We start from the raw sequence: 26,746 nt of genomic DNA, 5'->3' as shown, positions 1-26,746 counted from the left end.
GCAGTTCCACGGGTCAAATCGCTGTACTATCCAGTTTTGGGCCTTTGGTATCTAAAAAAAAAGCAGTTTGAGTGTGTCGCTCACTGTTCAGCCGCAAATATCTCTATTTAAAAAAGTGTGGTATACCCCAGTAAACAATAACTGTGGTTTTCCTCTTCCACGGTTCTAATCTACTCTTTATTACCCTTTTTCCATTGATAGTGCAAGTGTAAGCTATTTTACTTCATTTACAATGAGCAAGGCGCGTGGCAAGGGACGTGGAAGTGGACGTTCTGGTGATGGTTCGTGCAGAGGACGGGGCCGTGGCCAAGGTGAAAATGTGCCACAACCAACAGCCACATCTTCTCGCTCCCACTTCTTGACCGAATTACTAGGGAAGCACAGAACAACACCAGTATTGAGAACTGATCAGTGTGAACAGGTTATTAATTGGATAGCAGATAATACTTCCAGTTACCTGGGCACCACCACCTCCGGTCTGTCTTCCACACGGTCAACTCTTAGTAGCCGTGAGTCTCGACCGCATACTCCTCCTCACCCTGATGCTCCTTCCTCCCACCATGCCGAGTGTCGTCAGACAGCAAGTGATCCCACACTTGGACACTCTGAAGAGCTGTTCACTGGTCCATTTCCATATTTAGGCCCCTCGCCTGATACGCTTGAAGAGGTGGAAGAGGAGATCCCATGTTGCGATGCCCAAATATTTGAACAACCACGGCCACAGGAAGTCGACGTTGGCAATCTGTCACAAGAGGTGGACGATGACGAGACACAATTGCCAGGAAGTGAGGAGGAGGATCGTGGTGCGCAAGTGGAAGAGGAGGAGGTGGTGGATGATCTAGTAACTGACCCAACGTGGAAGGAGGACATGCAGAGCGAGGCCAGCAGCACACAGGGGGAGGGAGGCAGAGTACCCCAACAGGCAGGAAGAAGCAGTGTGGTGGCCGCAGACAGAAGGCAGGCAACCGTTCCCCGTAACACCAACACGAGAGACGTTGCCAGTACAAGAGGTAGGTCTTCCAGAGTCTGGAATTTTTTTAAAGACTCTGCTGATAACCCCAAAAAGGCCATATGTTCCACCTGCCATGCCAGCATCAGCAGGAGTGACAAAACTACCAGCCTGACCACCACCAGCATGATCAGGCACATGGCAGCAAAGCACCCGACTTTGTGGGGCGAAACCCAGGGTCCACGACCAGTGTCAGCGGGTGTCACCACTGCTTCTTCCACTGTTGTGCGTGCAATAGAACCCCCTGTTGTGTGTGCAAGGCAATCCCCTGTCCATACTGCATGTAAAGATGCCCCCTCCTCTCAGTCTTCACTTGTTATGGCAGTTTCTCAAGAAACAGCATCAACGTCCACGTCCACGTCCCACTGCAGCGTTCAATTGTCCATATCCCAGACCTTTGAACGAAAGCGGAAATTCGCAGCTAACGCCCCACAGGCCACAGTCCTACATTCGCACATTTCACGACTGCTTGCATTGGAAATGCTGCCTTTTAGGCTGGTGGAGACGGAATCCTTCCGCAATCTTATGGCGGTGGCCGTCCCTCGGTACTCGGTCCCCAGCCGACACTATTTTGTCCGGTGTGCCATCCCCGCACTACACAAGCATGTGTCCCAAAGCATCTGCCGTGCCCTCAACAACGCAGTTACTGGGAGAGTCCACCTGACAACGGACACGTGGACAAGTGCTTGTGGCCAGGGACGGTACATCTCTCTGACCGCACACTGGGTAAACATAGTGGAAGCCTGGACCCAGTCGGACCTTGGGACGGAACACATCCTCCCCACACCGAGGATTGCGGGCCCTATGTCAGTCAGAGTTGCCCCCACAGTGTACAGCTCCTGCGCATCCTCCTCCTCCTCCTCATGTTCAGCCTCCATCTCAGATATCACCACATCAGTTACAAGCTGGAAGCATTGCAGTACTGCCTCCGCCAAGCGGCAACAGGCTGTGCTGAAACTAATAAGCTTAGGTGATAAACCTCACACTGCTTGTGAGTTGTGGACAGCTGTGAAAGAGCAGGCAGATCTGTGGCTGAGACCGCTGAACCTACATCCCGGCATGGTCGTGTGTGACAATGGCCGTAACCTGGTGGCGGCTCTGAGGCGAGGTGAGATCACACACATACCATGCCTGGCTCATGTGCTTAACCTCGTGGTTCAGCGGTTTCTTAAATCGTACCCCGAGTTGCCAGATCTGCTCGTGAAAGTACGTCGCCTGTCAGCTCATTTTCGCAAGTCAGCTACAGCTTCCGCCGCCCTTGCTGTGTTGCAGCAGCTTTTGCAGCTTCCGGCACACCGACTGGTGTGTGATGTCCCCACACGTTGGAACTCTACCCTCCACATGTTGCAAAGGATTTGTGAGCAGAAGAGAGCAGTTGTGGAGTACCAGCTGCAACAAGGCCGTTGATATTCAGGTCAGACTCCACACATAAGACCTCAGGAGTGGACCTGGATGTCTGACATATGTACCATCCTGACAAACTTTGAGGAGGCTACCAAGATGGTGAGTGGGGATGACGCCATCATTAGTGTCAGCATCTCACTTGTCTGTCTTTTGCAACGCTCTCTGCAGAGAATTAAAGAGGAGGCATTGCAGCCAGAGTATGATGAGATGGATCAAGAAGCCGTAGCGGGCTATTACACACAGTCCAGCCTCATCTCATCCCAACGTGCATTGGGGGACAATGAGGGAGAGGAGGAGGAGGAGGAGGAAGAACAGGAGCTGCTATCATGCGTTGTAGACGGTAGTACCTGTACAAGTGTCATACCGTCGGTTCAGCATGGGTGGCCTGAGGACAGGGGGGAGGAGGAAGAGGAGGAGGAGGAGGAGGAGAGCATGGTCAGTCGTCATCTTGGTGAGGACACGGAAATCTTGCCCGTTACCAGTCTGGCACGCATGGCTGACTTTATGCCTTAACCGTGACCCTCGCGTTGTCAAAATGTTGGGTGACAGTCATTACTGGTTGGTGACACTTGTAGATCCCCGCTACAAGGAGTACTTTCACTCTCTTATTCCTGAGGTGGAGAGGTCTACAAAAATGGGGCAATACCAGAAGGCCCTTGCTGCAGAACTCTTAAAAAAATTCCCATCTGAACACGCTAGCGGCAGAGGTCACAGTTCGTTGCCCAACCAAGGCGTACAGGCGAGAGAGATGCAACTCCAATCCAGCAGAGGCAGGGGAACACTGTCAACGTTCTGGGACAGTTTTCTGACACCCGCCCAGCTTACAGGCCCTGAGGCGCAGGGTACTCTCACAAGGAGTGGAAAGTTTCAAAAGATGGTGAGGGAGTACCTTGCTGATCGTACCAGCGTCCTCCGTGATTCCTCTGTGCCTTTTAATTATTGGGTAACCAAGCTGGACACTTGGAATGAACTCGCTCTGTACGCCTTGGAGGTCCTGGCCTGCCCTGCCGCTAGCGTGTTATCGGACCATGTTTTTAGTGCCGCTGGGGGAATTATAACTGATAAGCGCACTCGCCTGTCAACTGACAATGCTGACAAGCTGACCCTTATCAAAATGAACAAGGGCTAGATTGGGCCAGACTTCTCATCACCACCAAATGACAGCAGAGTAACATAAAGTCAAATCCACTGTGTTATTTCGGGAGGTGTATTCACATGCACCGCTTCACACCCACACATGGGTATACGCTTCCTCGTTTCGGCTGTTTAATCTTCTTCTCCTTATCCTCAGCCTCCACCACCACTATACCACCAGGGTGCCAGCATTGCAAGTTCCTCCGTCCTTATTTTTGGCAGCTTTTGCTTGCAAGGCATAAGCAAATACTATGGGACACCCACTCCCCAATAATGGGACTTATGTTTGTAATATGCTGTACTGCATGGCTCTTGTAAGGGGCATTGCAAGTTGCTCCGTCCTAATTTTTGGCAGCTTTTGCTGGGAAAGCATAAGCAAATACTATGGGACACCCACTCCCCAATAATGGGACTTATGTTTGTAATATGCTGTACTGCATGGCTCTTGTAAGGGGCATTGCAAGTTGCTCCGTCCTAATTTTTGGCAGCTTTTGCTGGGAAAGCATATGCAAATACCATGGGACACCCACTCCCCAATAATGGGACTTATGTTTGTAATATGCTGTACTGCATGGCTCTTGTAAGGGGCATTGCAAGTTGCTCCGTCCTAATTTTTGGCAGCTTTTGCTTGGAAAGCATAAGCAAATACCATGGAACACCCACTCCCCAATAATGGGACTTATGTTTGTAATATGCTGTACTGCATGTGACGCGCCCCCTGGGCCGTGTGTACACGTGTGTGGGATACCCGGTGCCGGGTCTGTGGGGTCTGTAGTCTCCGTGGCGGTGACCCGGTCCCGTGGCTCAGGCTGGTCAAACCAGTGGCAGTCTTTCTTAGGTTTTGAGGTTAATTGTCCGACTGCGCCACCCGTGGATTGCGGTCAGGGAGTACCACCGCTGTGAGGCAGACCGCTGAGGCTGGTGTTGTGTGCATAGAATGGGATAACTCCCCTCGGGAGGAGTATAGCCTCAGGGCAGTGAGTGTGGATGATGGGGGTGATGGTGCACGAGCGCAGCAGGAATGACTTAGAGTCTTTGCAGTGCAGTTCAGGGTCTTTACTGATGATTATAAGGTAGACCCTCCCGGGAGTACTGGCTAGCATAAGAGGCCTGGTCAGTCTGTGAGCAAGCAGGAGTTCCCCTGGCCAGGTGGAGTTGTAGGCCTCCCCGTCTGTCTGCACTCTTCCTGGCTACCTTGCTGTAAGCGGGTAGAAGTAGCCCACGTCCCTGAGTGTACCGTGTAGTGCTCACCCGTATGGCTGGTGACTTGGGGCCTTCTGTTAGCCTCCGCTCCACGACGGCGGTGCTGGTCCCTTGCTTGTGACTGAGCCTCCGGGCTTCTATGGCCAGAGGACCTGAAATCCCCTGCCGGCTGGTTTCTGCTGCTGGATATATAAGTCCTCACAGCTTTGGACTCCTGTGTCCGGTTCCTATTGTCTTCTGCCAGGGCGAGCTCTGCTCAGCTTCCAGCCCCTGGTCTTTAGCTCCTAGCTCCTACAGAGCTCCTTGCTGTTACTTTCCCTTGCTCTCACTCTGACTCTGACTGTTCTCTGACTCACTCAACCCCGCCCCAGATCTAGTTTATAAGGGCAGAATTCTCCCCTCCCAGGATTGGGGCAGGAGGATGTTGCATGTTTAAGGGATCCTGACCAGGAAACCTCCCACTTGCTCTCCGACGTAATATCTCTATTACTGTGGTGACCAGACCCCTGGGGTGCCACACATGGCTCTTGTAAGGGGCATTGCAGTTCCTCATAATTTTTGGAAAGCCTTCCATTCACTGCTTAGGCCAACAGTGCACGGGAGACCCAGTTGCTATAAATGGAAAAAATGGTTTAGTTAACGCCCTCTGACCTCCATGTCATTTCCAAGGGGCATTGGAGTAGCTTGAAATTTTTGGTAGGCATTGCACTCACTGTATGCCCTATAACTGTGTAGCCGAACCGCTCCTTTTGTTACAGAAACATATCCTACAAGACATATGTGGTTGACTGGCCTGATATTGATGTGAATGGTCCCTGTTCCTCCTGCTCTTTCTCCTTTGCCACTACCTCATCCATCATTTATCACCTGAAGCTTTGTTTTAACGGGAGTCATAGAACTTGGATAGTAGCAGGAAAACATCCAGCAATCCTCGGAGGAGGTAGGATATGCGCCAAAACGCTGACCACCTCAGGCCTAGCCGCTACTACATACATGCGCTTGCGTTACAACAAAACAAAGCAGATGCTAACTTCTATCATCCTCATCATGCTCCTCACCTTGGCACTCTCAACTCCCCTGATGGAGAAGCCAGGGCCCACCGGAGGAGTCTGATAGTCCGGTGGGCTCGGCCAATGCTGCCCTAAAGCAGGCCAGGCTAAGAAAAGTGTGGGAAAGGTTACCGGGACAAATAGGGGTGGCTGGGGACCGAGTATGGACACCCGGCCACCCCCTGGAGGCTGGGGAGCAAGCAGGGACACCCGGCCACCAGGCGGCTGGGGACTAAGTATGGATACCAGGCCGCCAACACAGCCATGGCGTGGTGGCCAGATTCCGCCTCCACATGCCTAAAAGGCCCAATTTAAAGTGCAAGCAAGCAAGCAGTATGGTATTGCAGCCTGGGGGTGGGTGGGTGGCAGGCTGCATATTTGCGCTTGCATTGCAAGGAATGGGAGAGGTACAATTGAACACTGCCCTGGGACAAGGACTTGAATGGGGATAGTTGCAAGTCTGCAACGACAGGTGCAAGGTGGGAGGCATCTTCGCATGTACCATGAACAGGGGTTTGGCATGCACACCCTACAGCGGAATAGGCTCTCCTTCCCACTAAATGCACTGGGGAGGGCACAGGTAATGTTTTGGTATACACGCTTAATCTTATGTATAAGGCACACCAGGACAAATATGGGCGGCTGGGGACTGAGTATGGATACCTCGCTGCCGAAGCAGCCATGAGGTAGTGGCCAGCTTCGGCCTCCTCCAAACTAAAAGGCCCCATTTCAAGTGCAAGCTAGCAGTATGGAATTGCAGTCTGGGGGTGGGTGGGTGGCAGGCTGCACACTTACACTTGCATTAAAAGAAAACATAGCAGATGCTAACTTCTGTCATCATCATCATGCTCCTCACCTTGGCACTCTCAACTCCACCGATGGAGAAGTCAGGGCCCACCGGAGGAGTCTGGTTCTCTGGTGGGCTCGTCCAATGCAGCCTAAAGCAGGCCGGGCTAAGAAAAGTGTGTGGGGGGATGTTCCAAGGAGAAATAGGGGTGGCTGGGGACCGTTTATGGACACCTGGCTGCCCCCAGGCGGCTGGGGACCGTGTGTGGACACCCGGCCGCAGGGCGGCTGGGGACCGAGTATGGACAACCGGCCGCCAACACAGCCATGACGTGGTGGCCAGATTCCGCCTCCACATGCCTAAAAGGCCCAATTTCAAGTTCAAGCAAGCAAGCAGTATGGTATTGCAGCCAGGGGGTGGGTGGGTGGCAGGCTGCATACTTGAGCTTGTATTGCAAGGAATGGGGGAGGTACAATTGAACACTGCCCTGGGACTAGAACTTGCATGGGGATAGTTGCAAGTCTGCATCTTCTGATGCGGTAAGGATCACTTATGATGGGCACACTTTTAGACAGTGACCTGGGAGTCAGAGATGCTTCCAGGGGTCTTCCCCATGCAGTGCCCTTGTCTTTTCAGCACGTTATGCATGTGTCACACAGTACATGGCCAGATAAGGTTGTAAAATGTTAAAATGACATTTCACGGTGAATGCATTTGTCATAGTTGAAAGCAATACAAAAGTGCAAAAACGCATAAAAAATGCTACTTGTGAACATAGCCGAAGGTGTGGAGGAGTATTTTTGTTTTTGGTCATTTATTTTAACTTATACACAAGTCTTTACCCTGGAAAGGATGTTCCTTAACATATTTCACAGAAAAAAAGTTTCACTTTCGTTTTTGAACGTTTTATTGTGAGCCTGTAAAAGTGGCTTAATACCTCTGACCACGTTGTTGACAGCAGTGACCTGGGGGTCAGAAATGCTTCCTGGGGTGATCCCCATGCTGTCCCCATGTCATTTGAGCACTGTCACTATCGTTTTGGGCACTTGTTAGGCTTTTAAAAGACTGCCGGGGGTGCCATCGCAAAAATGCTCGAGTCTCCCATAGACTAACATTGGGCTCGTTGCTCGGGTCGAGCACCCGAGTATCACAGCGAGCTCGGCTCGAGCTTCGATCACCCGAGCATTTTAGTGCTCGCTCAACACTAATAGACTCGATTGCAAAGACGATTCTGTCTTAAGATTAGGCCAGTGTTACTCTAAAATAGTTTTCATATTATGCCATTCATGATTGTAAGTAGAGATGAATCGTATTCTGCCATCGCATCTCTGTTGTTTGGAAGGAGTGTAAAGAAGTGAGTTCCGTGAGGGATTCTTAGCCCGTCTATAGCCCGCCTTGATGCATCTCTGACTGTAGCCCTTGTCCTCAAAGCGAGATCTCAAGTCCCTCGCCTGCAAATCAAACTTAGCCTCGGGTGAACAAATCCGTCTCATCCTGAGGAACTGACCAACTGGGACAGCATGAATAGTTGCCGCACTATGGGCGGATGACGCATGTAACAAGGCGTTAACAGAGGTGGACTTTCTGAACACATCTGCTGCATAAATGCATCATTATCTACTTCCAACTTAATGTCCAGGAAGTCCAACCTCTTCTTATCTGCCCTGTATGTAAGTTTGATATTAAATGAATTTTTATTTAAATGACCCATGAACCGCCCAAGCTGCTCCACCGTCCCTTTCCATAGAAAAAATAAATCACCTATATATCTATACCAGCACTGGATGGGTTCCATGGCATGTGCGACCTCGCTGTCAAATAGGGTCCTCTCACAAAATCCAAGGAAGAGGTTAGCATACGAAGGCGCACACGCCGCGCCCATCGCAGTGCCGCGCATCTGTAAATAAAATGTATTTTTGAAAACAAAAAAGTTATGAGTAAGGACGAAATAGAGCAGCTCAAGTATCAGATCACAGGTCGTGCTGTCCCCGTTGTTGCCCCCCAGGAAGAAGCAGACCGCCTCAAGTCCATCCTCTTGTCCGATGCAAATGTATCTAATTTATACAATGTGATTTTTTTGATTTTTTGGGGATATTCTCTCTCTCAATGTTAAAATTAACCTACCCTTAAAATTATAGACTGTTCATGTCTTTGTCAGTGGGCAAACTTACAAAAACCGCAAGGGATCAAATACTTATTTCCTTCACTGTATATGTCTGATCTTTATGATTCATGTAGAGCAGGGCTATTATCGCATGAGCCAGTATGTGCCCCTTGTTTTTTCCAGATAAAAGAGATTGATTACTTGTTATTCACCTGCAAAAATCTTGCAGCAAAAAGCTCTTTGCAAATCCTTCCTAACCACAACAGTGTGTCACACTACATGGAGACACAGACCATGAATTGAAGATAAAATCACATTCAGATAATTATGAACACAGGAGACTAACTACTGAAAACCAGGAAAGTAGAGCATTTCTAGCTTTTTGTCCTTTCTAATTAAAGAAGCTGATAGACTTCGTTAATCATACCATATATTCTCTCTACTTGTTCTCTTGACTTCTAGTTTAGCTGCTGTTGAAGAACACAAAGAGCCACAGAGCGAGAGTGTGCACATGTCAGAAGTGCTGGGGGAGGACGAGCAGAACTCTCAGATCAAACCACATGAAATAGAGGGGCAGGATCCACAGAGTACCCAGTGCAGAAGCCAAAGGACAAGCCGGTAGGTAAAAACTTGGAACCTCATCCAGATCTCTCAGCACTCCTGGTTCTTTGTATACACTTTTGGCCTTTTAAAGAGAGGATCACAGGATTTTATACTCCAAACTAATGGCGTGTATATAAAGGCACTTTAATTCTGAACCTGCAGCTCTCCTGCTTTTCTGCCTTTTCCCTGCCTCATATCTCTGATTCACAGGTAACACATGTTTCAGTCACCCATCAGTCAGTGACAGAAGGCAGAATAGGAAGGGAGCCAGAAGAGCTGGAAGTGCAGTGTCCACCAACCACACTTGTAACTCATTAACATATATCAACTATGGATTTCTATAAAACAGCAAAACAGATTTCTACAAGAAAGGTAAGGAATTAAAGCAGCTTGATATACATGACATTAGTTTGGGGTATAAAATCCTGATGACGGATACTCCTTAATTCCCCTTTCAGCATCAGGCAAGAGAGACAAATATTGTTGGGCTGGGTTTTCCCTTAGGATCTGTCACCCGACTGCACAATACAAACTGGATACAATATTAAAATATTAAATAGATTTTTTAGACCTGATGAGACTGGTATATGTACTATGAAAATCCAGACTGGCTCTTGAATTCTATAATAAATAAGCAAGATCCTGGCACTCACAATATTTTTTTGCTCTTGTAACTACAGCAGTCACATACAGTGGGTACAGAAAGTATTCAGACCCCTTTAAATTTTTCACTCTTTGTTTCATTGCAGACATTTGGTAAATTCTAAAAAGTTCATTTTTTTCTCATTAAAGTACACTCTGCACCCCATCTTGACTGAAAAAAACAGAAATGTAGAAATTTTTGCAAATTTATTAAAAAAGGAAAACTGAAATATCACATGGTCATAAGTATTCAGACCCTTTGTTCAGTATTGAGTAGAAGCACCCTTTTGAGCCAGTACAGCCATGAGTCTTCTTGGGAATGATGCAACAAGTTTTTCACACCTGGATTTGGGGATCCTCTGCCATTCTTCCTTGCAGATTATCTCCAGTTCCGTCAGGTTGGATGGTGAACGTTGGTGGACAGCCATTTTCAGGTCTCTCCAGAAATGCTCAATTAGATTTAGGTCAGGGCTCTGGCTGGGCCAGTCAAGAATAGTCACAGAGTTGTTCTGAAGCCACTCCTTTGTTATTTTAGCTGTGTGCTTAGGGTCATTGTCTTGTTGTAAGGTGAACCTTCAGCCAAGTCTGAGGTCCAGAGCACTCTGGAAGAGGTTTTCATCCAGGATATCTCTGTACTTGGCCGCATTCATGTTTCCTTCAGTTGCAACCAGTCGTCCTGTCCCTACAGCTGAAAAACACCCCCATAGCATGATGCAGCCACCAACATGTTTCACTGTTGGGATTGTATTGGGCTGGTGATGAGCAGTGCCTGGTTTTCTCCACAAATACCGCTTAGAATTATCACCAAAAAGTTCTATCTTCGTCTCATCAGACCAGAGAATCTTATTTATCATAGTCTGTGAGTCTTTCATGTGTTTTTGAGCAAACTCTATGCGGGCTTTCATATGTCTTGCACTGAGGAGAGGCTTCCGTCGGGCCACTCTGCCATAAAGGCCCTACTGGTGGAGGGCTGCAGTGATAGTTGACTTTGTGGAACTTTCTCCCATCTCCCTACTGCATCTCTGGAGCTCAGCCACAGTGATCTTGGGGTTCTTCTTTACCTCTCTCACCAAGGCTCTTCTCCCACGATTGCTGGACGGCCAAGTCTAGAAAGACTTCTTGTGGTCCCAAACTTCTTCCATTTAAGGATTATGGAGGCCACTGTGCTCTTAGGAACCTTGAGTACTGCATAAATTCTTTTGTAACCTTGGCCAGATCTGCGCCTTGCCACAATTTTGTCTCTGAGCTCCTTGGGCAGTTCCTTTGAGCTCATGATTCTCATTTGGTCTGACATGCACTGTGAGCTGTGAGGTCTTATATAGACAGGTGTGTGCCTTTCCAAATCAAGTCCTATCCGTTTAATTAAACACAGCTGGACTCCAATGAAGGAGTAGAACCATCTCAAGGAGGATCACAAGGAAATGGACAGCATGTGACTTAAATAGGAGTGTCTGAGCAAAGGGTCTGAATACATATGACCATGTGATATTTCAGTTTTTATTTTTTAATAAATTTGCTACATTTTCTACATTTCTGTTTTTTTTTCAGTCAAGATGTTGTGCAGAGTGTACTTTAATGAGAAAAAAAATTTACTTTTTAGAATTTACCAAATGGCTGCAATGAAACAAAGAGTGAAAAATTTAAAGGGGTCTGAATACTGTCCGTACCCACTGTAGCTTCACATCTTACATGTGTCAATCAATTGGATGGGAAATGTGACGGCCCACCCATATCTCAACTGTAAAACCGCATGGTAGTGGGCACTTAGATAAATAGTCATCAGTCCTATACTGATGACCTCACACGCTGTAGTCATGGTGATGTGTAAACAAATCTCTGCTTTATTGCACAGACAACTCATACATAATTAGTGAACACAACAAAAGCAGGATTAGTGACACTCATTTGCTTGTTGCTCTATCCTGGGCTTTCAGTATTTTCATTTTTTCATTCAGCCTCTCTTTTTCCTCATAAATAACTGGTGCTGACTGTGATGAGTCTACATTTAAAGGCAGACAAACACTAACACCTTCACGACATGAGCTGTACATGTACGGCACTGCGGGAATTGCATTCCCCCACACTGCCGTACATGAACGGTGCGATGATCGAGCCAGCTCACATGCAGAGCCGGCAAAATCATCAGTGGGTGCCACCTATACATTATAGCTGACACCCTGCAGTAATGCCCATAATCAGTACTAGTGCCGATCACGGGCGTTTAACCTCTCTGATGCCGCTGTCACCTGCGACAGCGGCATCAATCTGCTTACAGAGGGAGGTGGCTCCCTCTCTGCTCCGATCGGCACAACACAATTGTAATCGTGTCATGCCAATCGTCTCCATGGTGAAACCAGGCCGAAAAATGGCCACAGGGCCACTGCTAGATAAATTTCTTGGGGGGTGTAGTTTCCAAAATGGGGTCATTTGTGGGGGGTTACTACTGTTCTGGCAGTGCAAGGGCTCTTCAAATGTGGCATGGAGCCCGCAAACCATATGATTGAAGTCTGCTTCCCAAAACGTCAGTCCTCTCTTTTGGAGCTCTACTATGTGCCCACACAGTAATTTTCGCCAACATATCAGGGAAGATTGCATAACAAATTGGGTAGTCCATTTTCTCCTGTTCCTAACAAAAAATAATGTTTTAAAAGTAATGCTGATGTAAAGTAGACATGTAGTAAATGTTATTTACTAACTATTTTGTGTGGTAAAACTATCTGATTTAAGGGCATAAAAATTCAAAATTTGAAAATAGTTTTTGATATTTTCATGAAAAAACAGAAATCATATCTACCTAAATATACCTCTAACATGAAGTACAATGTGTCATGAAACAACATTCTTAACAAACAACTGGATGCACAACCAATATATAGCTAGCTATGGGGTCCCACATTATGTATCAACATAAGACATATGGAAAAACAGAAATACACTAGTAATGTACACGCCTAAATCATGTAAAAACAATCAGACATCACATCACACTAGATACACAACAAAATAAAGTGTGTGGTGGGGATGCCAGATGCATAGAATGCAAATGGGTGACAATATATTGTACAAGCCCAAAATCAGCCTAAAAAGGTACCAGGCTGAGCCATTCTGTGAGCTTGAGCTAGATAATATAGGAAATACGATCAGTAATTAAATATACAGAGATGAACTTTAAAGACCACATGTATAGAATTACTTTAGTTGTAAATATTCATAGTATACAATATTACCCTTACTAATCAATAGTTCCCAATCGGTAAATGGTCATAATATACCTAGGCCATGTAAGAAATCAATTAACTACAGTCATCCATTATAACAATGCCTATGAGGTGCATGTTATCTACTAAGTAAAGCTAATAATATTATGTATAGTATAAACATCCATGCGTCCTTAACATGAAGAGCAGAAAAACTTGGCACTCTCTTTGAAAATAAGTTCCTTTTATTTGCATTCATATAGAGTTAAACGTTTTTGGTGCCAGGAATAACACACGTAGCAGGAAGTTTGCAGTTCTCTGATACGGCAGCCACAGGCTACTTATGTGGCCACTGGACCAGGGTCCTGCAAATCTTTTTTTCAGCTCGAACTATGACTGTATGCATGTGATCATAGTATGGATAGGTCACTCAATGGCAAAACTCATCACAATAAATTTGTTGTGTTGGCCTAGCCCGAAATCAATTTCTGCATCATCTGTATCATGACAATAACAGGGCCATTTGTGAAATTGATGAACATCAAAGTGAGCTCAGTGAAGCCAAGACAATTGGGGTAAGAAAATACATCATGATAGTAGAATATACAATGAGATACCATGTCACCTTACATTTGGCAAAGGGGTTACATGGAAATAGGAGCTAAACAAGTAAAACATGGTATTTATACATAATGTTTCAAGTGAATGCGACAGTGTAGATGCTGCAAGCAAGACCACAGGTACTAGTGATGAGCGAACATGCTCAGATAAGGTGTTCGGATGCTAACCGAGTATCTTTGGCGTGTTTGAAAAATAGGTTTGAGTCGCCGCGGCTGCATGTCTCACGGCTGATAGACAGCCGCACCACATGCAGGGATTGCTTGTTTGTTAGGTAATCCCTGCATATGTTGCGGCTGTCGAACAGCTGCAAGACATGCAGCTGCGGTGACGCGAACATATTTTTCGAGCATGTTGAAGATACTCTGTTAGCACCTGAGCATGCTCGGAAAACCCCTCAACCGAGCACGTTCACACACAGGGTCGGACTGGGGTGTCTGGGGCCCACAGGAAGAATTGATCCTAGGGGCTCACCCTACAGCTATATGCAAATACCTGTTAGCCGATATCCCTGTTATAGTGGAGCGTCGACTGTAAATCACAGGTGGCTCCTGCACATCTACTGTGCGACACTATAACTGGGATGTACAATTACGGTAGTTTGCATTAAAGGGTTATTTGATGAAAACAAGTTATCACTGATCCACAGGTTAGGTAGGTGGTAAGTGATAACATTTTGATCGGTGGAATCCGAGCATTGGAAACTGTACTGATCGGAATAATGGGGCACTTTTATCAACATTTTAATATAGAGCAGCAGTTGGGATGTTTGACCACAGCTACATTCATTCTATTTGGGGATTCCAGAAAAATGTGCTGCCACTAGTGATGAGCGAGCACTAAAATGCTCGGGTACTTGTTGCTCAGGTCGAGCAAATTGGAATGCTCGGGTGCACGACCCGAGCAACGAGCCCAATGTAAGTCTATCAATTTCATTTTAACATTTTACAACCTTATCTGGCCATGTGGTGTTTGACACATCATCAGACACATGCATACAGTGCTGAAAAGACATGGGAACAGCATAGGGAAGACATCTGGAAGCATCTCTGACTCCCAGGTCACTGCCTAAAAGTGAGTGTGCCCATCATAAGTGATCCTCGGTGCATGCGAAGATGCCTCCCACCATGAACCTGTCATTGCAGACTTGCAACAATCACCGTCCCAGTGCAGCGTTCAGTTGTCCCTACCCCATTCCTTGGAATGCAAGCGCAAGTATGCAGGCAGCCACCCACCCACCCACCGGCTGCAATACTATACTGCCAAATTTTTGACAGCTGCTTGCACTGTGGCCTTTTAGGCTCGTGGAGGCGGAAGCTTTCCATAACCTCATGCCGGCAGCAGCTGGGTGTCCATACTCTGTCCCCAGCCGCCACTATATTTCCCGGTATCGCCTCCGCCTTCCACAAGCACGGGTCCCACAACATTACCCGTGCCCTCCCCAGTGCACTTACTGGGAAGGACCGCCTAACCACAAACACGTGGACAGGTGAATGTGGCCAGGGACGGTACGGAGCCAGTCCACAACTTTTTTTGCTGACTGTTGTATTTAGCTCGGTGAAGGGACTGGCGTAGAGGGAAACCCTATCTACCCTGCGTGTCATTTCTCACAGGAGGTCCTGTAATGCAGCTTGTTGCAGAAGCAATGGCAGCCCAACCTACATCAACTCGCCCTTGTCGGTGGTGCTTTGACACACACACATCTTTCTTTGAGCATTTAATTTCTTGAATACAGAGTTGGACACTGTAATGCGGTTTGAGAAATAACATGCATAAGCATGGCCGATCCACATTAAAAAAGCAGCCATAGAATGTCCGGGAACCTTCCCCCACACTTTTCTTAGCCAGGGCTGCTTTTCGGCAGGGTTGGACGGGCCCACCAGAGAACCGGAGACTCCTCCGGCGGGCCCTGGCTTCTCCTTCAGGAGAGTTCATGGTGCCGAGGTGAGGCCATAATGATGATAGAGGCCACCATCTGCTTAGTTTTCTGTTACTTGGAATGCAAGTATGCAGCCACCCACCCACCCACAGGCCGCAACACTAAACTGCCAGATTTCTGGGCAGCTTTTTGCACTTGAAATATGGCCTTTTAAGCTCTTGGAGGTGGAAGCTTTTCACAACCTCATGCCGGCGGCGGTCGGGTGTCCATACTCGGTCCCCAGCCGCCACTATATTTCCCGGTATCGCCTCCGACTTACACAAGCACGGGTCCCACAACATTACCCGTGCCCTCCTCAGTGCACTTACTGGGAAGGACCTCCTAACCACAGACACGTGGACAGGTGAATGTGGCCAGGGACAGTACGAAGCCAGTCCACAACTTTTTTTGCTGACAGTTGTATTTAGCTCGGTGAAAAGACTGGCATAGAGGGAAACCCTATCTACCCTGCGTGTCATTTCTCACAGGAAGTCCTGTAAAGCTGCTTTCACTTGAAATGTGACCTTTTAGGCTCGTGGGCACGGAAGCTTTTCACAACCACATGCCTCACGCCTCGTGTCCATACTCGGTCCCCAGCCGTCACTATTTCTCCCGGTGTTGTCTCAGTCTTCTACAAGCGCGGGTCCCTGAACATTACTGCTGGTACTTTTCTGTGGGAATTTGCTTGCCTCCTACCAGCCTGGAATATTTCCAGTAAACTATGGTACGACGCCATGATATTAGCACTGCCCCCAGTACCAGTAGCGAAGCCATCCCCAATTTCCTTCTCAGGAATTTTATTTGGTAGACTGAGTGGCTGCCCAAATACATTAGTTTCTCACAAAGGAGCTGAAGATAGAGTGGCAGTAGGTGCAAGTTTCTCCAGCCTGTTAGATATTAGAGGGTGAACGGCAGCACATGGGATCAGTGGTTAGTAGTGTTGAGCGAGTATGTTCTGTTCCGAGTATGCTCGGGCGAGCTCCGAGTATTTACAGCTGCTCGGTGATATGTTTGAATCTCTCCTGTGTGCATGATTTGCAACTGTTTGACAGCTTTATTACATGTGAGGAATGTGTAAGAAATAGACATTCCTCACATGTAATAAAACTGTCAAACAGTTGCAAATCATGCACACGGGAGCGATTCAACCATATCACCCAGCAGCTATAAATACTCGGAGCTCGGCCCGAGCATACTCGGCGAAAGGGTTAATAGAACATACTCGCTCAACACTAGTGTTTAGCACTGAAGACTTGCAGCCCTGGGATCCTGGGTTCAAATCCCAGCAAGGACAACATCTGCAAGGATTTTGTATGTTCTCCCCGTGTTTGCGTGTGCTTCCTCCTCAGTAAAAAAGCAGCCATTATGTATCCGGGAACCTTTCCACACACTTTTCTTAGCCAGGACTGCTTCTTGTCAGGGTTGGACGGTCCCACCAGAGAATCCTCTGGTGTGCCTTGGCTTATACCTCAGGAGAGTTCATGATAGCGCTAACTTTGCAGATGCTATGGGGCTCTTGAGCGGGGGAGAAAGGTTAGCCCTCAGAATCAAATCCTCTGGTGGACACAATGTTTTTCAATCTGAAACAGCTTCTCAGTGGGAGTTGTATTTCACCACAGCCATATTTTTTAGCTCAGTGAAAGGACTGGCATAGAGGGAAACCGTATCTACCCGGGCTGTCATTTCTCCGTCACCAGGTTCCTCCCATTGTCACACACGACCATGCCTGACTGTATGTTCAGCGGTGAGAGCCACAGATCAGGCTGCTGTGTTACAGCTTTCAACAACTCTGCAGCGCTGGGCGGTTTGTCAATTAAGCATGTTATCTTCAGCACAGCCTGTTGCCGCTTGACCAAGGCAGTGCTGCAGTGCTGTCAGCTTGTGACTGATGTGGTCATTTCAGAGATGGAGGAGGAGGCGCATGAGCTGAACAATGTAATTACGTTGTTGTTAAATTGGGGATGCTGTTTTTTATACTAAAGAAAGATCCTATTGTTTCGTTTTTTTTAAATTTTTTTTAAGACAAATGCATTCACCGGGAAATGTCATTTTAACATTTTACAACCTTATCCGGCAATGTGGTGTGTGACACATCATCAGACACATCCTGTTTTATTTATGATGGAGGGACTCTGAAAGTCATAAAGCCTATTTTTATGGGGACATCAGACGGCCCTTACTATTCTTACAAGGCCAGCAGTCAGCCCTAGCTATTGTTAGAGCGCCATCAGCCGGCTATGCTTTGTTCCCATTATTAACAAGTGGGTCTCCTATACTGTTATTGCGTATCCAGTGACTGCAAGGGCTGCCAAAAATTTGGACGCAACCCAATACCCCTTTGAAGAGACATAGAAGAGGGTCTCAGTAAAAAAATTGTTCCCATTATAAAGGAGCGGGTCTCATATAGTGGTAATGCCCATGCTGTGACTGCAAGGGCTGCCAAAACTTGGGAAAAACCCCACTAAGAATTTAAAGACACACAGAGCAGGGCCACAGTAACAAGTACGACATGTTCACATTAGAAAGGAAAGAGTCTGCTATACAGTTATAGGGTATGCAGTGAGTCCAACGGCTGACAATTTTAGGAAAAACCCCACTAAGAATTTGAAGACACACAGAGCAGGGCCACAGTAACAAGTTATGACATGTTCCCATTTGAAAGGAAAGGGTCTGCTATACAGTTATAGGGTATGCAGTGAGTCCAACGGCTGACCAATTTTAGGAAAAACCCCACTAAGAATTTAAAGACACAGCAGGGCCACAGTAATGACAAATTCCCATTAGAAAGGAGACAGTCTCCCATAGTGTTGGCCTATGTAGTGAGTGCAAGGGCTGCCAAAAATTTGGAGGCACTTCAATGCCCCTTGGAAGAGACGTGGAGGAGGGCCTCATAAAAAAATGTTCCCATTAGAAAGGAGCGGGCCTCCTATACTTGTAATGCCCATGCACTAAGTGTATGGGCTGACAAACATTTACCCCTGGGGGGTATACATGAACATACTGTATAAAAAAAATTTATGGGCATCATAAACACCCTTTAAAAAAATTAGGTGGGTGTTGCATCACGGACCACGGTCACCCTGGTGATATGGTGGTGGAGGATGAGGAGAAGGAGGAGGAGAAGAGCAAATAGCCAAAATCAGGAAGCGTATACCCATGTGTGGGTGTGAAAAGGTGCATGGAAAAACACCTCTCAGGAAAAGACACTGGATTGGAGTTTATGTTACGCTGCTATCATTCGGTGGTGTTGAGAAGTCTGGTCCAATCCAGCCCTTTGTACATTTTTATAAGAGTCAGCCTGTCAGCATTTTCAGTTGACAGGCGGATGCACTTATCAGTTATAATTCCACCAACGGCACTAAAAACCCGCAGGGCAGGCCAGGACCTCCAAGGCATAGAGAGCCAGTTCATTCCACGTATCCAGCTTGGATACCCAATAATTATAAAGCACAGCGGAATCACGGAGGACGCTGGTACGGTCGGCAAGGTACTCCCTCAGCATCTTCCCAAACTTTGCACTCCTTGTGAGAGTACCCCGCACCTCAGGGCCTGTCTGATGGGAGGGTTTGAGAAAACTCTCCCAGAACTTTGACAGTGTTCTCCTGCCTCTGCTGGATTGAAGTTGTGTCTCTCTCGCCTGTACTCCTTGGTTGTCCAACAAAGTGTGCCCTCTGCTGCCAGCGTTTTCAGATGGGAATTTTTTTAATAGTTCCGCAACAAGGGCCTTCTGGTACAGCCCCATTTTTGTAGACCTGTCTGCCTCAGGAACAAAAGATATAAAGTTCTCCTTGTAGCGTGGGTCTAGAAGTGTCACCAATCAATAATGACTGTCGCCCAAAATTTTGAGAACGCGAGGGTCATGGGAAAGGCAGCATAACATAGTAGTGTGGCACGCATGGCCGAGTTTAACAGGCACGACTTCCGTGTCCTCACCAAGAGGATGACTGACCATGCTCTCCTCCTCCTCCTCTCTGTCCTCTGGCCATCCACGCTGAACAGACGGTATGACAGCTGTGCAGGTAGTACCATCTATAGTGCATGAAACTAGCTCCTGTCCCTCCTCCTCCTACTTCTCTTCCTCATTGTCACCCAATCCACATTGGAATGAGATGAGGCTTGGCTGTGTGTAATCACCCTGTATGGTTCCTTGCTCCATCTCATCGTGCTCCGCCTGCAATGCATCCTCTTTCATTGTGAGCAGAGCGTTTCAGAAGACAGAGAAGCGGGATGGTGACGCTAATTATGGCTTCATCACCGCTCACCATCTTGGTGGAGTCCTCAAAGTTTTGGAGGATGGTACATATGTCTGACATCCATGTCCACTCCTGAGGTCTTATGTGTGGAGTCTGAACTGAATACAGACTTCCTTGTTGATTCTCGTACTCAACAACTGCTCTCTTCTGCTCACAAATCCTTCCCAACATCTGCAGTGTAGAGTTCCAACTTGTGGGGACATCACACACCAGTCTGTGAGCCGGAAGCTGCAAACACCGCTGAATCACTGCAAGGCCGGCGGAAGCTGTATCTGACTTTCTAAAATGGGCACACAGGCGGCGTACTTTAACAAGCAGATCCGGCAGCTTCGGGTAGGATTTGAGAAGCTGCTGAACCACGAGGTTAAGCACATGGGCCAGGCATAGTACTTGTGTGAGCTCACCTCGCCTCAGAGCCGCCACCAGGTTCCGGCCGTTGTCACACACGACCATGCCTGGCTTTAGGTTCAGCGGTGTGAGCCACAGGTCTGCCTGCTCTTTCTGAGCTGTCCACAACTCTTCAGCATTGTGTGGTTTTTCATCTAAGCATGTTAGCTTCAGCACAGCCTGTTGCCGCTTGACCGAGGCAGTGCTCCAGTGCTTCCAGCTTGTGACTGATGTGGTCATTTCGGAGATGGAGGCTGAAGAGGAGGAGGATGAGGTGCAGGAGCTGTAGACCGTGGGGGCAACCCTGTTTGACGTAGGACCCGCAATCCTTGGCGTCGGGAGGACGTGTTCCATCCCAAGGTCCGACTGGGTCCCAGCTTCCACTATGCTAACCCAGTGTGCCGTCAGCGAGATGTACCATCCCTGCCCACAAGCACTTGTCCACGTGTCCGTGGTTAGGTGGACTTTACCGGTAACTGTGTTGTTGAGAGCACAGCTAATGTTTTGGGACACGTGCTTGTGTAATGCGGGGACAGCACACCGGGAGAAATAGTGGCGGCTGGGGACCGTGTTCCGAGGGACGGCCACCGCCATCAGGTTGTGGAATGCTTCCATCACCACGAGCCTAAAAGGCAACATTTCGAGCGCAAGCAGTCGTGAAATGTGAGAATTTAGTAGTGTGGCCTGTGGGGCGTTGGCTGCATATTTGCGCTTGGGTGCCAAGGACTGGGGTATGGACAACTGAACGCTGCGCTGGGACAAGGACATGGACGTGCTTCCTGATTCTGCTACTTGAGCGTGTGCAACGACAGATGCAGGGCAGGAGGCATCTTCACATGCACCATGGACAGGGGATTGGCTTGCATGCACAACAGCGGAAGAAGCAATGGTGCCACCCGCAGACACTGTTCCTGGACCCCGGGGTTCGGCCCACAAAGTCAGGTGCTTTGCTGCCATGTGCCTGATCATGCTGGTGGTGGTCAAGCTGGTCGTTTTGCCACCCCTGCTGATGCTGGCCTGGCAGGTGTTGCAAATGGCCTTTTTGGGGTTATCGGCAGAGTCTTTAAAAAACAACCAGACTCGGGAAGACCTAACAGTTGTACTGGCAACTTCCTTCGTGTTGGTGTTACGGGGAACGGTTGCCTGCCTTCTGTCTGTGGCCACCACACTGCTTCTTACTGCCTGTTGGGGTGCTCTGCCTCCCCCCCCCGTGTGCTGCTGTCCTCGCTCTGCATGTCCTCCTGCCACGTTGGGTCAGTTACTATATCATCCACTACCTTGTCTTCCACTTCCGCACCCTGGTCCTCCTCCTGACTTTCTGGCAATTGTTTCTCATCATCGTCCACCTCTTGTGACACTTTCCCACCTTCGCCTTCGTGTGACCGTGGCTGCTCAAATATTTGCGCATTGCTACACGCGATCTCCTCTTGCCCCGCTTCAAGTGGACCGGGCGAGAGGCCCGAATCTATAAATGGAAAAGTGAACAGCTCTTCAGAGTGTCCAAGTGTGGGATCAGTTGTCTCTGGGTACTCGGCATGGTGGGAGGAAGGAGGATCACGGTGAGGAATATTCGATCCAGACTCACGGCTACTGAGACTTGACCGTGTGGAAGACAGGGTGGTGGTGGCTAAGTGACTGGAAGCATTATCCGCTATCCAACCAACAACCTTTTGACACTGCTCTGGGTTCAATAGTGGTGTGCTGTGGTCCCTTAGAAATTGGGACAAGAAGGTAAGGCGAGAAGATGTGTGTGTTTGTTGTGGCACAATTTCGGCTTGCCCACGGCCTTGTCCTCGGCCTCTGCATGCACCATTACCATCACGTCCAGTTCCCCGTCCCTTGCCATGTGCCTTGCCCATTTTAAATGGAGGACAGTATCTTCCACGCTCACTAAAATTGACTCAGTTTGGAGCGAATTTATATGTGATCCGTGTGACGGAGAAAACAGCGTTTTAAATACCTGCCCTGAAGGTAAGTAGTTTGACCAGCAAACTGCTGTGAATTGCTTCACTGACACACTGAAAGAAATTTTTAATGGAGGCCAGAAATGGCAGTATTTTCTGAAAATGTATATGTGATCCGTGTGACGGAGAAAACACAGTTTTAAATAGCTGGATTTTTAGCGCTGTAATATGGAAAGGACCTGGCTGTATTCTGCAGTGCCAACAAGCAAATGGCGCAGAAAAACAGTGTTCTCTGGATTGCTTTTTAAGCAAATAATGAGGATTAAGATGCAAAAAAAATTATTCCTGGCCCCTGAGACCTGGGCCTATTTCCAGAAATATCTAACAGCAGCAGCCGACAGAACTGGACTGGAGTGCTATGTGCACTGCAGTCTGCTATATACACTGCCTGCCATCTCTGCAGATAGATTAGTTAGTCCTCAAAAGGACTGTTTGTTAAGATGGATATGTGTAATGTACGGTTTTTCTCCCTACACTACCTAATACACAAGCAAATCTCTCCCTGACACAGCAGCAGCTCTCCCTACACTGTCTGATCCGGAGTGACTGACGAGCATGGCAGCGCCAGGTCTGATATTCACCTGATGACGCTGTGCGGCCAGCCGATCACTGTAATGCCAACAACCAACTTGGCTACAGCATTACAGTGCATGGCAAGCAATCCCTGCATGTTCATTGGCTCTCTAAAGAGCGCCAAACATGCAGGGAGGGGACCCGAGTTCCAGCCCGAGCAACCCGAAAATACTCGCCGAGCTTGTCGAGCACCATGATGCTCGGGCGAGTACAGAGTAGTGGCGAGCACATTCACTCATCACTAGCTGCCACTGATGGAATGAATGGATCAGTGTATCGGCTGGGTCCCAGCAGTCGGACCCCCACCAATCAAACTATCACATATCCTTTGGCCACGTTCAGACATTCAGTATTTGGTCAGTGTTTTACATCAGTATTTGTAAGCCAAAACCCGGAGTGGAACAATCAGAGGAAAAGTATAATATAAACACGTCACCACTTCTGCATTTATCACCCACTACTGGTTTTGGCTTCCAAATACTGATAGTGTGAACATGACCTTAGGATAGGTGATTACTTGTTTTCACCATAAAACACCTGTAAGTGCATATTTGCTACTGTGTAATAGTCACAGGACAGGGAGAGGTTAAACTTCCAAGTATTTAACCTCTATTGGAAATCAAGAATCTTCCCCTTATTGATATCAGAGAGAACAAGTGACCTCCGTACACAACACAAACCACTATACCAAAACCAATAATACAAGGAACAAATACCGTCACACCGTGACCAGACTACATGTTCTCACCACATAGTGACCGAATAATACCACATACAAGGGAAAAGTACCGCCACACCATGACTAGACCATATGGTGACCGAATAATATCACATACAAGGAACAAATACTGCCACACCATGACCAGATCACATAGTGATAGAATAATACCACATACAGGAAATACATACTGTCACACCATGACCAGGCGACATATTACCACCTCATAGTGACTGAATAATACCACATACAAGATAGAAATACTGCCACACCATGATCAGATCACATATTTCCACCACATAGTGAATGAATACTACAATACTGATCATTAATAAAAAACACAATACTAATAACACCAGTATTACCACTGGTGACATTATAAACAGGAGTTATGTATATAGTGTCAGTGTACAGGTAATGCAGTGATCACCAGTGACATTATACACAAGAGCTCTGTATATAGTGTACATGTAATACAGTGACCACTGGTGACATTATACACAGGAGCTCTGTACATAGTGTATAGTGTCAGTGTACAGATAACACACTTACTCACCAGTGACGTCTGTAGTTGAAGTCCTTCACCTTCGCTTTTCTTCATCCAGCGCAGACCGCCTTCACTTCTTCCATCCAGAACTCGTCTCTGCAGAAAATATGACGCAGTTATCTATAGCTGATCACTTCTAGAGCGCATTCCCCACTTTTTCTTCCAACTTCTACACTACGTCAGATGAATAAAAAAAGCAACATAGTGCCGCCTTGCACAGTAACAGGACCCCCATTTTGATCCCCCCATGGAAGATAGTGTCTTCACAAGTAAATAAAATTACAGCAGTAATATGTCCCCTGATTGGCCCTACAGTAATTATGTATGTTTCTCATCCTGACCCCCATACTGTAATAAAGTCACCCCTTTTTTATTATTATTTATTATTATTATTATTATTATTATTATAGCGCCATTTATTCCATGGCGCTTTACATGTGAAAAGGGGTATACATAGCAAACAACAAGTACAATAGTTCGAGTCAGCGACTGGTACAGGAGGAGAGAGGATCCTGCCTGCGAGGGCTCACAATCTACAAGGGATGGTGAGGATACAGTAGGTGATGATAAAGCTGTTCATGCAGCGGTATGGTGGAGCGAGGGTTACTGCAGGTTGTAGGCTTGTCGGAAGAGGTGGGTCTTCAGGTTCCTTTTAAAGATTTCCACGTTAGGCTAGAGTCTGATATGTTGGGGTAGAGAGTTCCAGAGTAGTGGGGATGCATGGGAGAAATCTTGTATGCGATTGTGGGAAGAGGAGATAAGAGGGGAGTAGAGCAGGAGATCTTGTGAGGATCGGAGGTTGCGTGCAGGTATGTAATGGGAGACTAGGTCACAGATGTATGGAGGAGACAGGTTGTGAATGGCTTTGTATGTCATGGTTAGGGTTTTGAACTGGAGTCTCTGGGCAATGGGGAGCCAGTGAAAGGATTGACAGAGGGGGGAGGCCGGGGAATAGCGGGGGGACAGGTGGATTAGTCAGGCAGCAGAGTTTAGGATAGATTGCAGAGGTGCGAGAGTGTTAGAAGAGACTCTACAGAGCAGGAGGCTGCAGTAGTCGAGGCGAGAGATGATGAGTGGCGTGCACTATTGTTTTTGCAGAGTCTTTGCTGAGGAATGTGCAGATCCTGGAGATATTTTTGAGTTGGAGTCGGCAGGAAGTGGAAAGGGCTTGGATATGAGGTTTGAAGGAGAGATCAGAGTCAAGGGTTACCCCGAGGCAGCGAGCTTGCTTTATTTAATAAGGTCCCAGATCCTGGGTACCTTTATTTAGTGTGGCCATCCTAGGCCCCTATGTTGCCCCATCTATGTCCACTTTAATAATGTCCCCAGCCTGGGCCCCTTCCTGTAATAATGTCCCCATTGCCGGCCCCTTCCAGTAATAATGTCCCCATCGTAGGCCCTTTCCAATAATAATGTCCCCATCGTAGGCCCCTTCCAATAATAATGTCCCCATCGTAGGCCCCTTCCAATAATAATGTCCCCATCGTAGGCCCCTATGTAAGCCCGTATGTCCACTACCCTGCTCAATCACTGAAGAGGAAAAAAAAAAAAAAAAGGATTCTTCTCACCTTCTTGCACTCCCCCAACATCCTCTTGTGGCTTCATATTCGGCGTGGTCGTTAAAATGGCCGCCGAATACATCTGTGACAGGGCGATCTGCTCTATGACAGGTCGCACGCTGACATCAGATAGCAGTAACATTGAATGGCCGCCGGCCTATCAAAGGCTGCAGGTGTCAGCATGTAGCCTCTGATCGGCCGGCGGCCATTTAACGTAACTGCTGTGTGACGTCAGCGCGCGGCCTTTCACAGAGCAGATCGCCCTGTCATAGCTGCAGTCAGCGGCCATATCCAGGTTTCCGTGGGCCCCGGGCTAAAGAATCTTAGTGGGCACCTTTAACACATACCACGATTCATGATGCACAGATAAGGCAGAGAGATATAGGAATAGTACAATGCCAGAGTTTTCACTTACTTCTTGTATTACATGAGTGATATCTATTGTAAATTCTACAATAGTTCAGAAACTGGCAGATCCTCGTAGCGCACAGTGCAGATCGGAGCGTATAGTCCTCCATACGGAATAATGGCCCCACATAGTCCTCCATACTGTATAATGGGTCCCACATAGTCCTCCATACTGTATAATGGGCCCCACATAGTCCTCCATACTGTATAATGGGCCCCACATAGTCCTCCATACTATATAATGGGCCCCACATAGTCCTCCATACAGTATAATGGGCCCCACATAGTCCTCCATACAGAATAATGGCCCCACATAGTCCTCCATACAGAATAATGGCCCCACATAGTCCTCTATACAGAATAATGGCCCCACATAGTCCTCCATACAGAATAATGGCCCCACATAGTCCTCTATACAGAATAATGGTCCCACATAGTCCTCCATACTGTATAATGGGCCCCACATAGTCCTCCATACTGTATAATGGGCCCCACATAGTTCTCCATACTATATAATGGGCCCCACATAGTCCTCCATACTGTATAATGGGCCCCACATAGTCCTCCATACAGAATAATGGCCCCACATAGTCCTCCATACAGAATAATGGCCCCACATAGTCCTCCATACAGAATAATGGCCCCACATAGTCCTCTATACAGAATAAT

The 26,746-nt window shown here is 47.6% G+C and overlaps 1 protein-coding gene across 2 annotated transcripts in view; it reads left to right on the top strand.

Annotated features, from left to right (window-relative positions):
• The window catches only part of LOC141273798 (zinc finger protein 692-like), a 165,180-nt gene that overhangs the window by 94,291 nt on the left and 44,143 nt on the right, over positions 1 to 26,746 (top strand). For both annotated transcript variants that reach the window (XM_073686159.1, XM_073686160.1), the window contains exon 7: positions 9,153 to 9,308. In XM_073686159.1, coding sequence (XP_073542260.1) covers positions 9,153 to 9,308 — 156 coding nt within the window. The remainder of the gene's footprint in view (positions 1 to 9,152; positions 9,309 to 26,746) is intronic.

The sequence above is a fragment of the Phyllobates terribilis genome, unplaced genomic scaffold (assembly GCF_046119375.1).
Source record: "Phyllobates terribilis strain yellow unplaced genomic scaffold, ASM4611937v1 Scaffold_5__5_contigs__length_657084704, whole genome shotgun sequence".
NCBI lineage: Eukaryota > Metazoa > Chordata > Amphibia > Anura > Dendrobatidae > Phyllobates > Phyllobates terribilis.
This window is presented reverse-complemented; position numbering and strand designations above follow the sequence as displayed.